General features: G+C 38.9%; 1 protein-coding gene across 7 annotated transcripts in view; it reads right to left on the bottom strand.

Moving 5' to 3' along the window:
- TSHZ2 (teashirt zinc finger homeobox 2) overlaps window positions 1–16,360 on the bottom strand; it is a 241,459-nt gene that overhangs the window by 99,012 nt on the left and 126,087 nt on the right. For all 7 annotated transcript variants that reach the window (XR_013930837.1, XR_013930838.1, XM_080405242.1 and 4 more), the window contains exon 2: window positions 659–3,734. Coding sequence is in view for 5 of the 7 variants with exons in the window: in XM_080405242.1 (XP_080261368.1) it covers window positions 667–3,734 (3,068 nt within the window). In the remaining 2 variants the exon portion in view is untranslated. The remainder of the gene's footprint in view (window positions 1–658; window positions 3,735–16,360) is intronic.

The raw sequence follows: 16,360 nt of genomic DNA, 5'->3' as shown, positions 1-16,360 counted from the left end.
ATGGAGAGATAGGTTAAAATGATGTGACAAAAAAGGCCACTCACAACAGTAAGTGTTTAAGTAAGTGTAAGATATGAAAATATTTTACAAAACGAGATATCCAAATATCAACAAAAGAATAAGCGAACTTCTAGATATGAACTTTTCAGAGTTATTTGTAGATTCTTGAGGCTGGGTTTGAGATTATGTGAGTCTTTGATTAATTAAGATTTTGCTAATTTGCCATTTGAATTGTCTTCTTTTCCCCATCAAAATCAGATTTACTGGTGTGTTAGCACTGAAAGAGGTAACAATCTTTTGGTTTTCAGTACTTTTTTTCTGTTTTTTTACATTCTCATTGCAAAAGGTAGCATTAGTTGTTGCATTCTACATCGAAATGCATGGGACGTGAAACGATTAAAACAAAGAGAGTGAGAACTGGGGAAACAGCTATTTTAAAAGTATTAATAAGAAGCAACTTTTCTATGTAGGGCAATATGGTTATGCATTTACCAAGCTCTTCTTGAACATGTTATAAAATGGGTATGTACATGCAATTAGACTAATGAAGCAGGAGTACATTAAGCATTTTATACTGTTTTCCTACATTTAAGAAAGTATGAATGTCTTATGAAGCCTCCTTAAAATGAAATTAAAACTCACTATAGAGCATGCATACCTTAAGAGTTATTCTTCATCCACTTCTGCTACAAATTGTGAATGATGTTCTGGTGACTTGCTGTGTGTTTTGCTTAGATGAAGTTTTACTGCATGTTTGCTTGCAAATGTCCGACAGCACAACTTACATTTGAACTTAGAGTCTGTGTCCTCTTCTCCAGCTATTGTTTCAGGAGATCTTTGAACTGAAACTCTGGAGATTTCTTGCTCTACCTTGGTTTGCTGCTCCACAGCCAGCCTGTTCATGTCTTTCATTTGGAAACCTAGATGAGATTCTAAGTGGCTAATGTAAGTAGATGGGGTTCGAAACTGAGATGCACAGTCGCTGCAATAAAAGACTGGATGTCCTTTGTCCATGTTTTTCAAAAACTTTGTTCCTCCGGTTTTCCTAAGTTGATACTTGACATTTGCCAGCCAATGGCTGATGGTGGTCATTGACAGTCCAGTGAATTTCGAAATCTGCATGCGCTCTTGTGGGCCTAGATCTGATAATAAATATTTACCTTCAGATGTCTGGAAGAGGCTGGAAGCAAACTGAGCTTGCAAAATGAGAAGATGCTGAGGGTTCCAGTTTGACTGTCTGCCCTTCCTTTTATGCAGAGTGGAGACTTCTGTTGAGACATCCTCAAAGCGTCGGACATCTATTTCCAGTTTCATAGATGGGATCCTTGAAGATGCAGCAGGTTTTGGTGTAGTAGCTTTGGGAAGAACTTTGACCATGTCAGCGATGTCAGATAGAGCATGTTTTTGAGGTGGAGAAGTACAAGATTGTGCTTGAGCTGACTCAGCTTTCTTGCCTTTGGATTTGGTCAGGTCAATAGGCTGATCATTGTTTTCAAACAAATAGTGCCTGGATACACTTGCAGGCTTTTGTGGGGTTGGAGCAGGAGATAAAACTGGCTTCTCCATCATATTTAAGTTAGGTTTGTGGAACATAGAAATTGTGCTAGAGCTGGGGCTGGAGTTGGATTGAGGCTGTAAAGGCTCAGTGGCTTTGCCCAAGTGGTTATTCAGTACCGACTGCAGCGCACTGAGGGGGTTGACACAAGGCAGTTCAGATGAATGGTTGGCAGCAGCACAACCATTGCTAAGAGAAGCTGCTGTTGGTTCCTTAAGGACTGGCTTTTCTTTTCCACTGTCCTCTTTAATTTTGTTTTCTTCTTTCAAGGGACATGGCTCTGTCTTTTTTGGCTCCGCAGAGGCTTCGGATTTGAGGAGAGGTTCTCTCTCGCTCTGGCTGAGTGAGGCAGGCTCGGCTTGGATGCCCTCTTTAGCATAGTCCTTCTGTACCTCCTCCCTGTCATCGGTTTCCTTCTTTACTTGAGTGCACTGGGCCACGTTTGCTGAGATAGGGACCAGAGGCATGACCTTCCACTTTGGAGCTATGGGCCTCAGTTTATTGGTGATTGTTGGCCTGATCTGCAGTACTTGGGAACCCGCAGGCAGAGACGGCTTAGCTCCTTCTGAGAGCTGGTAAGCTGCATGGATGCTGGGATATGCACTCCAGCTGGGAGCTCCATTTTGAGCTTTATTGATGGCTGTTGTGACAGTGTTCTCCAAGGACTTTAAAATGTCCCCACCACCCTTTGAACCATCTTCTAAATCTTCTTCTCTGAGGTACTGGTATTTCATTGTGGGATCCAGTGGTTTCTGAAGAGTGTCCTCATAGTCTTCAGTTTTTACTTTCTCATCTTTGTTTGCATCATCCACTTTATCTTTTTTACTTTCTTTTTTTAGTTCAGAGGTGGGAGCTATGCATTCTGCAGATGATTTACTGGTTGACTTTGAAACTGGGCTGTCACTGGCTGGTGCTTCAGACAGTGATTGCATTTTTTCCACAGCTAAAGGATCCAGAACAAGTTGCTTTCCTTTCTTTGAAGCTGAACTTGTGACTTTCAAGAAATGGCCAGTGACCATCATGTGGGTCGTGAGCTGCTGCAAGGTATCATGGGAACTTCCACATTCCATACACTTCAAAATCTGGGATTTGCAGGCCTCAAACTGCCACGTATAGCTGGCGCCATTCTGGTAGCCATAGCGGTTGTTAGACGATAACTGCAGGTTCGCGTTCTTCTGAGGAGAAAAAGTATCTGAGAAAGACCCTGTCGTGGAATCGGGGGAACAAGGCCTGTTAACATCAAACACACGTTTCTTTGCTGGAGTGACCATTTTTGAAGAAATGGTTGGTACCGGCTCCTTCAAAGGCACTTTTTGGTAATGTTTTGTTTTTATCATATGAACGCTCAGATCTTGAAGAGAATCAAAAGAGTCACCACAGAACATACATTTCAGAACTTTTTGTGCATCTTCCTTGTCCATGTCCTGGAAAGCCCTTTTTCGGGGCTTTGAGTAGCTGGTAGGTCTGTGCTTGTCCTTTTTATGGTTGTCATCTTGGTAGTGACCTGTCTCATTCATATGAACCGTTAGTTCTACCAGTGTGTCATAGGCAGCGCTGCACTGCCGGCACCGGAACCGGCTGGCGCCCGTGAACACAGTTCCACACATTTTGCTGCTCTGCCTGTAGAGCTGGACCGAGCTGAACAGGTTGGGTTTCGAGACAGGTCTGGAAGGTAAATTCTGCTGCAAGCTTTTTGACAGTGCATCTTGGTGCCAATCAAAATCAGCTTTGTTCCCTCCATTTCTGTTGTCACAACTCCTCTTTTCAGAGTTAGACAACTTGAAACCCAGCCCTAAGCCTGTCCAGTAAGAGTCTGACAGTATGTTGGCATAGACTGCTGTCATTTTATCCATGCAATCGTGTGCTTCATTCTGGGCTTTGGGGTGGGTGCTGGTTTTTGGGTTCTGTGGCTCTCTAGAGCAAATGCTTTTAATATCTGCCACATGGTCACTACCATCACTTAGTAGTGATTCATTTTCTGCATCCTGGTTAGATATATGACTGACAGGGGAATTCTGGTAACTAAAGTTCCCTTTCTGCTCAGGGCCCACTTCGTGTTCCTCATCCGTGCCAGTGTCATTGCTGCCCTGGAGCTGAGCAGTTGAGTTGTTGTCGTCATCATCCTCTTCCTCCTCCTTTATATCTTCCTCTTCCTTTAAATCTTCCTCTTGGACATAACCTGAAATGTAATGTCAATATATGAAATAACTTGTTAAAGGAGAACACTACAGTTTGAGCTTTCTAGTTTCACTGTGTGTTTTCTTTACCAGACTTTGTTTTAAGCTACAACTTTATTGCCTGTTAGTTCTGGAAGTGAAAAAAGCCAAATGATGTCTTTTTTTTGTGAAGGTTGCTGCATTTTGCTGGCAGATGATCATAATTCTTTATAAGTGCCAGAGATTCTGAGTTAATAATTTTCCTGTCACAGGAATATAATTCTAACTGTCCTGTAATGGGACAGTTGGAGAATTCATATGTAAGAATTTAAAGTTTATACTAAAAGCTTCAATTCTATCACACTGTTTTTAGCCTCAGTGAAAGAAAGGGTAGAATTGGCAAGGAAAAGAAGCAAAATAACTGCCATAATCTTCCTGGTTCATAGCATCAGCTAGGTACAATAACCTTTTGCCATTTGATCACCTAAAAATGCACTTTAGAATGTACACAAATAATTTATATGTCAAAATACAACATCTGAAAGCACTAATAGGCATAAGTGAAACTCTTTTGTTTATAAAAGTAATGTACTATGTACCATAAAAGAAAATTGCGCTTCAGTAAAAGCCAATCCATAAATTTCAGGGCAAGAACCCTTGGAAGTTGCGAGAGAATATTAGTATGTGACAGAGGTAGGCTAAATTTAACTATAAAACTGGAAAACTAGAAAAAAATCCAGAAATATTTTCTTTCAGAAATTATTTTAATAAGATGAATGTGATATTGGAAGAGCTGTAAACCTGAAAATTAATTAAGGAATTCAGTTGGACTTTTTTTTCTGGCCTTATATCAGCAGTAATTCTGCCTAAGTTACAGGAGATAACCTGGTTAAAAACAAACTGAAGAATTAGAGAAGAGTATTTTTTAAGGCTGGCTTCCCTGCAGTCAGTGGATAAATTCACAGTGACTCAATTCAGGCAGCAATTAACTCCGAGAGCCCCACAAGAAGGGATGGAGCAGAACGAGTGGTTCAGGTATGTTTTCACAAACCCCAGTGTAATTTTTTTAACAGCCACTGTGAAGCTGTTATGCACAATGCAAGCAGATATTGAAACAATTCACTGTTATTGACAGCCACTCATCAAAACTAAATGTTGACTAAACGTTCAGTTCAGAAGCACAGGTCTTAGAACAAGATATATTGATGAGCTCTTCCAGTTAGGTGCAAACACACCTGCGGTCACAGCAGTACTTTGTTGTATTTCCATAAGATCTAGCTTTGTGTAGCAGGTAGGTACGTAAAAAAAAGTAATACCAAACCCCCCAAATCAAAGCTGCCCTCAAAAATAACTAAGCAAAAATAAAATAATATTCTAGTACTCATAGCTGTGAAGTAACCCTAAAAGCTCAGAAAGCACAAGGTAAATAAGCCTAAAAGTCTTATTCATTTAAAATCAAATCCCTTCTCATCTCCTGAGAAAAGCCATTTTATGGCTCTTTGAGAACGTGTCTCATTTTGCTCCCTTGAATTTGGTACTCCTGAACAAATTATATCATTTTAGGAAATCAAAAGGGATGGGCAGAAAAGGCAGAAGCATTTTGATTAACATATGGACAAAGCCTTCCGCAGTTTTTTAAGATATGTGTTTCAATTTTTCAGTCTATTTGAATGTGCATCTCACCCTTTCCAGCATGTTTAGCATCAAGCCAAAGACATGATCCAGAACTAGGAACTGTTTCCTGCATGAAAGTGCAGTATAAGAGGGAAATGATGGTTCTACCTGTGGATGGGTTAAGAAATCCACGTGAGCCATCTTTCTCACACCCTTCCTACAGTCCTAGGACCTGCACAGATCACAGCAGCTCAGAGCTGGCCTTGACTTAGGCCAGGGGTGACTCCAGGCAGCTTCACAACCAGAGACAAAGGTAACAGCAATGGCTATGAGCAAATGACCAGGACATCATTTTAGCACAATAAAGTAATAATCACATAGGAGTAGGAACACTGTGCTCTTCAGCAGATGCTTTCAGCAAAGAAATATTAAAGTGTTAAGTACTAAAACATAAGCCTTTTGCTAGCATGTTGGGGTACAGCAAACATTAGTAGCCCCATTTACAGATGATCAAACTGAGGCAGGCAGCAAAAGCAACACTAGGACCAAAATATTTTTTCCTTCCTGCCTAAACTTTTTCCCTAATAACCGGATAATGCTTCCCATATACCCTTTTCTGAGCTCATATGTTTTTAAGGGGGACTAGGAGAATGGAGGGACATGGAGGCGGCAGAAGCTCCTACACGTCATGAGTAGTAACCTTGTTAAGCAAGCAGCACGAACTGATGAGCAGGACTGACATGGTTCTCGCGGTGTTAGAGATACTGTACAGCGTAGGTAGCAATGCTGGCCCCTTGCCAGGCTGTATCACAGTGCCAAGCATATTACACCGAGCAAAACAAAAATAAGGAGGGAATCCAATGAAGGAATCAGACAAAACAGACAACAAATAGCATTCACACAGTTTTGGGTCAGCACAGATCTGATTCTCCATTTCAGCACCAATTCCTTGAATACTGTTAACCCATTTTTCACTGGAAGGTAATTTTTTCCTTTGGAAGACACATAGTGTAGATTTTTCCTCACAACATCCTTTGTCCTTCTAAAAGGATTTACTAGGAGAAGCAGAAGTACCAGACAGCTGCACATCCCCCACAACACAGATAAAATTTTCTGCTTAATTAGGCATTGACATGTTTACTATAACCTTTACAGAAGAGTAACTCGTGCTGAGAAATCCTCTTTTTTTGTGTCTGTGTAAGATACAGACACAATCTTATGAAAGTGGTAAAAGTAACTTATTAGAAAGCACCATCAAGACTTCACAAAAGGATCAGTCAGGTCCATTTTAATGGTTAAGGGTTTGGGGCAGCTTTGAAAATGCATTTCAGTATCCTACTTGTAAAACCATTTCTGTTTATGTAAATGATTTAAATTGCTGTGGGCATTTTAAGGACAGTGGAGACCTCTTCTGTGCAGCCAACCTAGGGTACAAGAAATGCATGTGTCCTTCCAACAGTTTTTAGTAAGATTTCATTGGACATGAAGTTTGATGTGAACTGATGTAGCTATTTAACAGAAATAACATTAATTTAAGTGGACTTTGCATTATTTATTTTATAAGTAAAGGGTGTTTTAAGCTTGTATACCCACATGCTTTAAATGCAGTGTCTGTAATAAATAGCATAAATTTTGCACGTCATACTGATGTCCATATAATAAATTGCTGAGTGACCTGTTCTCTTCCCACCAGTTCTCCCCCAGGCATATTCTGACATTCCAAACCTCTGAGATGCTCATAAATAGCTGTTTTACAGGGAAAAAAAAAAAAAAAAAAGAAATCCAAACTCAGTAACCAGATGAATACTTCCTCCTTTTCCCAGATGAGGATTTTTCCCACCAAAATTAAGCAGGCCCAGGCAGAGATGTAAGGTGGGCAATGTGCAGTCCTGAAGAAGCAGGGGAATGAAATTTCACTGTAATTTTGAAAACTGGACAAAACCCAGGAGCTTCAGAGCATTGAATGGAAGCAATTTCTGGCTTCCTAAATGGAAATAAAATATTTGGTTTTAGTGCTGATTGATCCCAAGATAGTGTATGTCAAAATCATGACATCAGTAAGGATAACAGTATCATATGGATAATAATCATAAATACAATCCTAAGATGTTTTACCTTTTAAAAAAAATTCCTCTGTGCCTTTGCAATTGGATTCATGCTAACTTAAGAAAACTACTTCTCTAGGACAAGGGTTGCTATAAACAGCTGATCCTTTACCCTTCAAAGGATAACATTTTCTTAGATATTTCTAACATGTTTCTACAGAGTAACTAAAAGAAAGCGGGTCCAGCTGATATACCTGCAAAAACTCTTTGAACTTATGGGTCTAAAATCATCCATGTGCACTTTGAAGCCCTGACCCTACTAAGCAGACAGCACCGAGCCAAGCTCCCAGTGATGCTGAATCCAGTATTGACTTTTGGGCCCTCGCCCTCCCAACCAACCTGTAATTTGCACCACGTTATACATCACTTCTGACCTTGAACTGCAGAGTGTGAATACACCTTTTTTTTTTAAAGTGTTCATTCTGACTGTTAACTTTTCCACTGGTAGATGCTATTTTCACTCAAATTTGCTCTTTTTCCACATAGAGAAACATTTCTTAATATATATATATGTACATGTTTCTTTCCAAGACTGGAAAATCTATTTTCTGCCAAGAAAAGGGACAGTGAATCATTGTCCAGAACAACACTGTTAATCCATGTAAAACCCATGCACCATCTGCACTTTTTCATACATATATTTCAGTTTTACTTGAAATAACATCATTAGTAGAGCAATCTCACAGTGCTATAAGGTGATCTTGTTTCCCTCTTGTCTGGCTTCAGCTCAAATATCTTTTTTTTGTTTGGCAGAAACGGTGTCTTTCTCTGAAATATTTCATGCAGATAATGGATAATGACCACTTCTCATTCCTTTTTCTCAAAAATGTCTAACTACATTAGTTACCCAAAGACAAATCTTAACCTGGCTCTTTGTAGAAGTTCATAGCTGCAGATTCATCCCAGTTTGAAAATCAGCTGAAGAGATAAATTGGCAGCTGAGGAAAAAAACCAAACCTACTTTGTTGCATAACTCTAATATCAAAGACATTTCGGAATTTAGCAGGATTAAAACCAATGGAAGACTCTGGAAATGCAATGGAGTTTCATGGAAAGAACTCTCAAAATACACAATCTGTAATACAAGACTGAATTATATAATTTCAGACCTTTTTAGGCTATGTTAAAAATTCCTGTACCAGGGAAATAACTTCCTGTTAAGTTCTGCAAGATGGAAAGAAACCGCAGGGAAAGGTTACCATGCTCTCCACAGAGGGAGCAGAGTGTCTGGCTGTGAATCACGGGTGTTGGAGATGAAGCAGTGTCTCTGTCATCTGGTCTATATGTCCTGGTAGTGTGAGGTTTATTTCTAAAGCCATGTGCATCCTGAAGAACATTTTAGATGCTCTCAAAACCTCAGAAAAGGCTGAATATCTTCAATTGCCTCTTTTCTGGGAGGCCAGTTAGTGATTTTGGATAATGGGAAATTGTTTCCACCTTTTGCTGCTGTTACTGCTTACCATCACACCCAAATTCAATTTGCAGTGGCTTGGTATGGAAGTTTTGATCACTGCCCTACTGATGCAATTTTATGTCCTAAACAACTTGTCATCTCAAGGGAGAGATTTTTCCCAATATGCCTTTGCTTTTTTTTTTTTTTTTTTCCCCCTAGAACTTTGTTTTTAAATAGTTACAGCAGCTGATACTAGGGCATGAATTCCTGCCTCCTGCAGAGTAGGAAAAGAAAAATCCGTTACCATCCACTGCTGGAGGACAGAAGCAACCACCCTCTCTGGTGCCAAGCTTGCAAGCCACTGCAGCTTAAGAGCAAGGAAACTCAGAGTGGTTTCTGCCATAACTGATTTTTAACACGCACAGGCAATTCCATGGAGCCATAACTATTATTTATATACTATGCTGAAATGAAACAATTTTGGGCTTTCATTTTGTTGTATTCTAATTAGAGTCATATTATAAACTTTTCCATTAAATGTCCAATTTCCTACTGGTTAAGAAGGCAAAATACCCACCAGTTTCAGTGGGACTCTGAGCAGCACAAAGGAGAACAGATTATGTTTTTTGTACAATTAGGAGTCAAATTAAAATGATCAGTGGCTGGAAGCATATGCTCAGGGAACTGGGTTGTGAGTGACCCATAAACCCAAAGAAAAACAAATAATAAAACGGGGCGGGGGGGGGGGGGGGGGGGATGGGGGACCCAAAAGGAAAACAAAAAAAGAGAGGTGAGCTGATGTGCTCTGCTGAGCTGAGAATCCATAGCAGGGGCAGAATTATTATGGAGTTTTTCTTGAATAATTTTCCTTAAGGATGATGTTGCTTACATAGTCAGATATTGTGCTGTGAGAAAAAAAGCAACTTCAGTCATATTTGCCTGGCTCTGGATTCAGTTAGTGTGAGCGGCTGAAGAAGCTGAAGCTGTTGCAGAAATGGATTTAGCCATGTTCAGAGCCATGTTCAGGTTCCTTACATGAAGGCTTGCAGTGTAAATGAATAATTTGTCTTTGGTTAAAAACATTTCTGTTTGTTATTTTCTACAAAGCCCTGGAACTTACAATTTCATTCTTTCAACCAGCTGAAGGTATTTGATGTTGTCCAGATCATATTTTCAGCAAATATGCTTCTAATGAAAGCTATGAAACGTTGCATCACTTGAATTCAAAGAACTCAACTTTCACAGCCCTTTGGTGTGCCTGAGCAGCAGACCCCCTGCCCTGTCCGTGCCACCTGCTTGTCCCTTGCACCAGAGTCCGTGTCAGGCAAAGCTTTAGACAGGTATCAGGCAATCATCACATCACTACCACATCAATACACGTTGTGCTAAATTGCTAGTACAGGTGCTTTCCAAAATGCAGTTTGGTCCTGAACAATTAAAGGAATATAGGAGCAGCAAGTATGTTTTCCTCATTAGTAATTTTAATTGCATCAGTATAAATCACTTTCCTGATTAAAACATAAGCCTGAAACTTTTGTCTGTCTTTGCCTTTCTTCCATCTTCTTTTGTCCTATTGTTGTGGAAAACAGCAGTGGCTTTGTAAATTTATAGATTATCACATTTAAAATCCGAGTTTCAAATTATATTTTCCCTCTTTCATTATCCTAGACTACTCTAAATACCAATCTAAATTTCTTTAAATGGCATGCACTACAAATCAGAATCAGAAAAAAATATATATCTATATGAATTGAAATTGTAATGAGTCTTACCAGTGTATTGCTAGCACTTTGGTTCATTTGATATGAACTTTGTTTTTTTAAAGTACCACATGGTAAGGCTTTGAAACTTCAGTTTGTAAAAAAAACTGTAACAGCCTTACAGCCTTTGAAGTCACTACTGATATAACTCTGAACAGATCCATTCAAGTTCAACTAACATCAGACAAATGTTTAGTGTATCAGAGGAAGCCACAAAAGCAAGGATTTCATCAATATTTCACAACAGCCTCAGGGAAACTGTAGATTGCAATGCTGTAGGGCAGCTAATGGAATTACACACAAGGGTTTTGTACATTTAAAATAAGCAGCTACTAAAAAAATTACCCTTCAGTTTGATAGAAACTGTATAAAACTGCAGATGGGAAACAATTAAATAGCTACCAACATTTATCCATGTCAGCCTGATAGGTCATTTAATAACAGGTATTTCTTTCCTTCTTTCTTTTTTTTCCTGGTAGGGCAATAATAAAGATTAACATTTATGAAAAGTAGCATAAAATATAGTACAGCCAAATGAATAATTAAAGATGCTTCTGAAGAATTTGTTTGCTATTGTATGGCCGTGAAGACTGCTCTCCAGTAATGAAGTACATTTATATTAAATACAATTATAAATAGAAAGAAGAGGAGGATTATGTTTATGGACACTTGTGCTTTATCCTAAAAAAAATAAATTTTGACTCATTTCTGTTGAATCCATGGCTTATCTCATGGACAGCATTTCTTCTCAACACATTCTCCTTGAAAAGAGTTGGGCCCTTGCTTTGACTGCACACGGGGTACACGTGAAGCTGGACATATTACATATGAGGAACCAGTGAAAGATAAAGGCTCTTGATCAGTGTGAAGAATTTAGCGTATGAAAGCGTGATGTTTATTCTAAAAATAGATCTGTATAACCCTATTCTTTTTCATAACTATGTTATGTTCAACATGTAAAGGTCTTGAAGTACTAGCCTGTCACACAGTTGTTTTTGAGTGTTTAAGTCACTCTTATTTTGAGTGTTATGGTCTGCGACTGTGGAAAATTACTATTTCTGTTAATAACTGATGCTTGTTCAGTGCATTGAATAGCACAATGTGAGACACAAATTATTTGATTATTACTTTTAAAAGGCTGCTTATTTCTTGGCCTCTCCAAAACAGACCAGCTTGGCTAAATAGAATGGAGTAGCCACTCTCATGCAGAAGCATTTAAGCCCCAGTTCAAGAAAGCTCATAAACACATTTGTCCCATTTGGGGTAAGAGTAGACAGGCTTATCTGCCGTAGAGACTATGGCATGATGATGCTTCCCTGCCATAATTACTTATTAATCAATTATTAATATGTGAACAATAGCAGCCTGATTTCAGTAATGTGACTGAGGATTAAGTGAGTCAGCCTTGATAGAAAATCTGCCAGAGCAAGGAGCAAGACTCAACTGTCATAACTCCGGCATCTGCCACTGATTGCTGAGGTGGCCTCTTGCAAGTCACACAGGGTCAGTTCAAAGCTCAGATGTTTTTATGGATAACCTCCACGAACAGCCGTTTTCTCTTGAAAATCCCAGCCTCCCTGCCTGCTGAACTGCAAAACGCTGCTTCTTGTACATGTTCTGCAGGAGCACCCTGGGAAATGCATTGTGCTTGTATGGTGAGCAGAAAATCTAGAGCTATGTGAGTACTTTAGCTTCACAATCCAGTGATGGGTAGAGATGAAGCCAACAGCACTTCTTACGTGTTTTCATTAAAGCATGGAATTCATGCACAGCTGAACATGCTGCATAAAATGCAAGCTCCTTGCAATAACTTGTTGAGTAGGACCTAGTATTATAGCCTATTTTTTTAAAAAAATATTAACATTGCTTTAAAAGTACACTATTATTATAACATTTGTCTAAAGAGCAGTGGGCCTTTTGATTTTCCCTTTGGATACACAGCCGTATTGCAGCTCCAGTGAGATCTGCTTTAAGCCGTACTTGCTGGTAATAGTCATAAATCTGTGCTGGTTACTCATAGCTGGTTAAACCATGGCTGCAACATCATTTGTCTCTTAACATCTCTTTAGATAAGGTACATAAGTAGAAAATGGGACTATAATGAAATATATCTTCCTCATCTTCTTGCTTTGTTTTGATCTGACATTCCAGGCAATAGGAAACTGCAAATAATTTTGAAGTGTGAATTTGCACTTGCTGGAATTTCAGCGTAAAAGGAATACTAGTAAGAATACACAGATCATCAAGTGTTTTATTTCCCTCTTTATTTTCCTTTCAGGAATATACTGTTGCAAATGTTGGTCCAAATGAATAGTCTGCTTCTTTTGTGACAAATATTATGGCCAAGAAACATTGACTTTTGACCATTAGACATCCTTGCACTTACAGCCACATAACCATCAAAGCACTAAGCCAGCATGAAGGTCATTACCCCAGACAGCATCTTACTTCGACTAACTTCTCAGATATGTAAGCAATAAGCAGTTGCAAGAGATTGATATGATACTTTGTGAGTAATTTGGATGAACTATAACACTAACCCAGTAAAGTATTATAATTTTAAATGTGTCCAGAAAATAATTGAAATTCTGGTTTAGCTTCATCACAATGCACAGTGCTGGGTATATTTACCAGCTGACTAGTTTAGCATGAATATTGCTTTACAAATGAGGTCATATTGTTTTTAAGAAACAATATTGCTATCAAACATGTTTAGGAAGAAAAGCAAGAGATTATGAGTACACTTTTAACCTTTCTGTCTCTTTCTATATCTGTTTACTATGGTGATTTAGGTGCTCAGTGTTGTTTGAAGGCAAACATAGAAGGTTCTGGCATTTAAAAGAGATCCAGTAATGAGCAACTGGCAGTCAGATTATTTCTTATTATTACTCTGTCACAAAATCTCTGTTCTACATCACTCCATCTTTGCAACAACAGTAAGAGATGAGAAAGGTCAAAACATCTCCTTCAAACATACAGTCTGTACATGCACAACACTGTTCCTGAGTCACATACAACAGCCACAATTCAATCCGTGCTGTGGAAAAGAACAGAGTCCATAGGTAACGAAGTTTCATTAGAGAGAAGGCTTTGCTCCTGCTGGCACTGACACTGTCCAGGTCAGAGTGGGATCACATACTAATTCTAGTTCACAGATTTCTTTTTTACCCCTTGCTCTGCCATCAGAATGAGAGACACCTAAACAAGTCACCCTAAAGAGTTTGTAATAAATACAATAGGTATGCATCCACCTACACAATGTTCAGACATTTCTCTACCCAAGAAGGGGACACACAGTGGGGCTTGGTCCTGCTTTTCACTTCTCATTGAAGTCAAAAGTGAGAAAGCTGCAGCAACTGTGGCAAGAATCAATCTGCGATCCTTTGAAATCTATTTCAAAGATGGAAATAACTTATTTTAAGATCCTGCTTGAAATACTTGCTCTGCGAGTAGCGTGACAGCAGGTGTGCTGCTGATGGCTTTGGTAGCACAAACTTGCTATCACTTGTACCTGAAGTTTTGGGGGAATCATATCTTATCACTCTCTTAACAGATCATGCAAACACACTGCATCTTTATTGTTACCATTGTAATTTTATTTATGTACTGCCCCCAACACCAATACTGCCCTACAAAATCTTTTACCAACATGGAACAAAATTCTTCCTGGCCCAAAAAGCTCCCAGTTTTGATACTCTCCAGTGCTTTCCTTTCTCTTTCCACACAATCCGGGATGTTGCCTTGCTGTTCCCTTGCAGATATGAAGGCCTATTAATAGTAAGAATACTAATAATTATCAGTAGTAAAATTAGTACTGTTGGTTCCATTCTGCAAGAAACATGTGCAAAACAAATCAATCCATGTCAAAAGGAAAGCTTCCAACTGATATGGAAAATAAATACAGTTTCCAAGTATCTATCAAGATTATTAAAATAACAGAAATTTCAAAGAAAAAAAAAAGAAAAATGATTGAAGCACAAAATTTAAGCTGTGTTCTTTTAAATTGTGTCTCAAATGATCCAAGAAGGGCTTAGATCCAGGGCCAGTACACAGATCATTTACAGATCATAATCACTACAGTCTCCGTGTTGCATTCCTGCTCTGTCTTAAGTGATAACTGAAATTTATCACATGGGACAAAGCATAAAAAACCAGGGAGCAACAACAGGAGGCTGCAGCTGCACAGGAACAGCTTTTCTTGAATCTCAGCAAGAAATAACAACTCTGAGTTATGGTAAAAAAAATCCAATAATCAGAAAGGTCACTTACTGACAGAAATGACTTCTTCAGCACAGGTACCATGATGTAACCACTGCTGAAGTGAGGGACCTCACTGGGTACAAAAAAAGCTATATATTTTATCCATCATAACTGGATTTAAGGCCTTCAAGAATACACAAAGCAGTCTAGTGGATCAGAAATCCAGACTCTAAAATCCCGAAGGAGCTGAAAGAGTGGGTTAACCATCTCTACTATCCAACTCTGTAAAACAATAAAAAAACCTTCATAACCTTCCCTGTGTTTTTTCCAGGGCCTCACCTCGACTTGGAAGGAAAAGCAACAGAGGGCATCTGACCTCTACCAAATGCTGACTTTCTGAAAAATGAATTGCTGCTACAGGCAAGACCAAATACAAAACAAGCCACTAAGAAACCCCTATTTAAAATATTTACAGAATTAAAATATATTTATTGCTGTTTCTAGTAATCACAAGTCTAAGTGCAGACAAGAGTTTGGAAAAAAGGTCCAGGGAATTTTCAGTTGTGGTTAAATACACAACAAGAGCAAAACATCTCCGTTTTTGTTCTAATTCCTACCTCTGCCATTTCACTGTCTCCCAGGCACCAGTATGCAACTGGGACACCACCTTTAGAGCTCTGCACTTCTGCAGAGGAGCAAATGTACCTGTGATGTTTATTAAGGTATCATTATATGTGTGCGTGGCATCATTTATTTTCTGTGGAAGAGACCATGCCAGGTCAAGATCAACAGTCTGAGCAGACAATTCATCAGGTGGGAGCAGGTCGCAGGGACAGTATAAGAAACCGCTTGAAAAGGAGCACAAAACTGAAATGGATGGAAGTGTAAAAGCAATAAGAAAGTGATCAGTGAAACTACGAACAACAGAAGATAAATCAAATGAAACAAGTGCAGAGCAGAGATCAGTCCAAGGGGGTTTCCTTAAACGTGAACAGTGCTTTAACTTCTATGACAAAGATGAATCCATGTATAATGTTTTTCCTCAAAATTCTGATGGGAATCAGGAGGATGAACAGAGCAGGATTACTATCAGGGCATTCAGAAAGAATTGGTAAGAAAACCCAGTCTACTTTCTTAAAGTTGCATTGGAAATAGATGCATAGAGCATTTAGAAAATGAAGCATTACAAGGGATTTTTTCACATTTACATTAACTATGTTCAAACAGCATTTATTCTGTGAGAGTGTGTTACAGGATCTGCACATATATTTCGATTTAGACCCCCAAAACAATGACTGAGATCATATAGAAATAAAGAGTGGTAAGTGTACAATTATGGTAAAAATGAAGACATGTGGAATAAGAACTTTTTAATAAAAGGAACGACTCACAATTAACTTGACTAGCTCTTGAACAGAAACCAACCAAATAATTCTATTGAGGATTGGACTTCATACCAGTAAAACCCTTTTGCTATCAATAATCCTATTATTCATGACAAAAGATCTTGTGCACCTTATCTAACACAGATTTTGGGCTAGCTACTGATAATGTGAAAGTAAAACTTCCAAAAATTT

Source organism: Falco punctatus, assembly GCF_963210335.1.
Source record: "Falco punctatus genome assembly, chromosome: 10".
Classification (NCBI taxonomy): Eukaryota; Metazoa; Chordata; class Aves; order Falconiformes; family Falconidae; genus Falco; species Falco punctatus.
The sequence above is the reverse complement of the archived record's forward strand: the minus strand, read 5'-3'. Positions and strand labels throughout refer to the sequence as shown.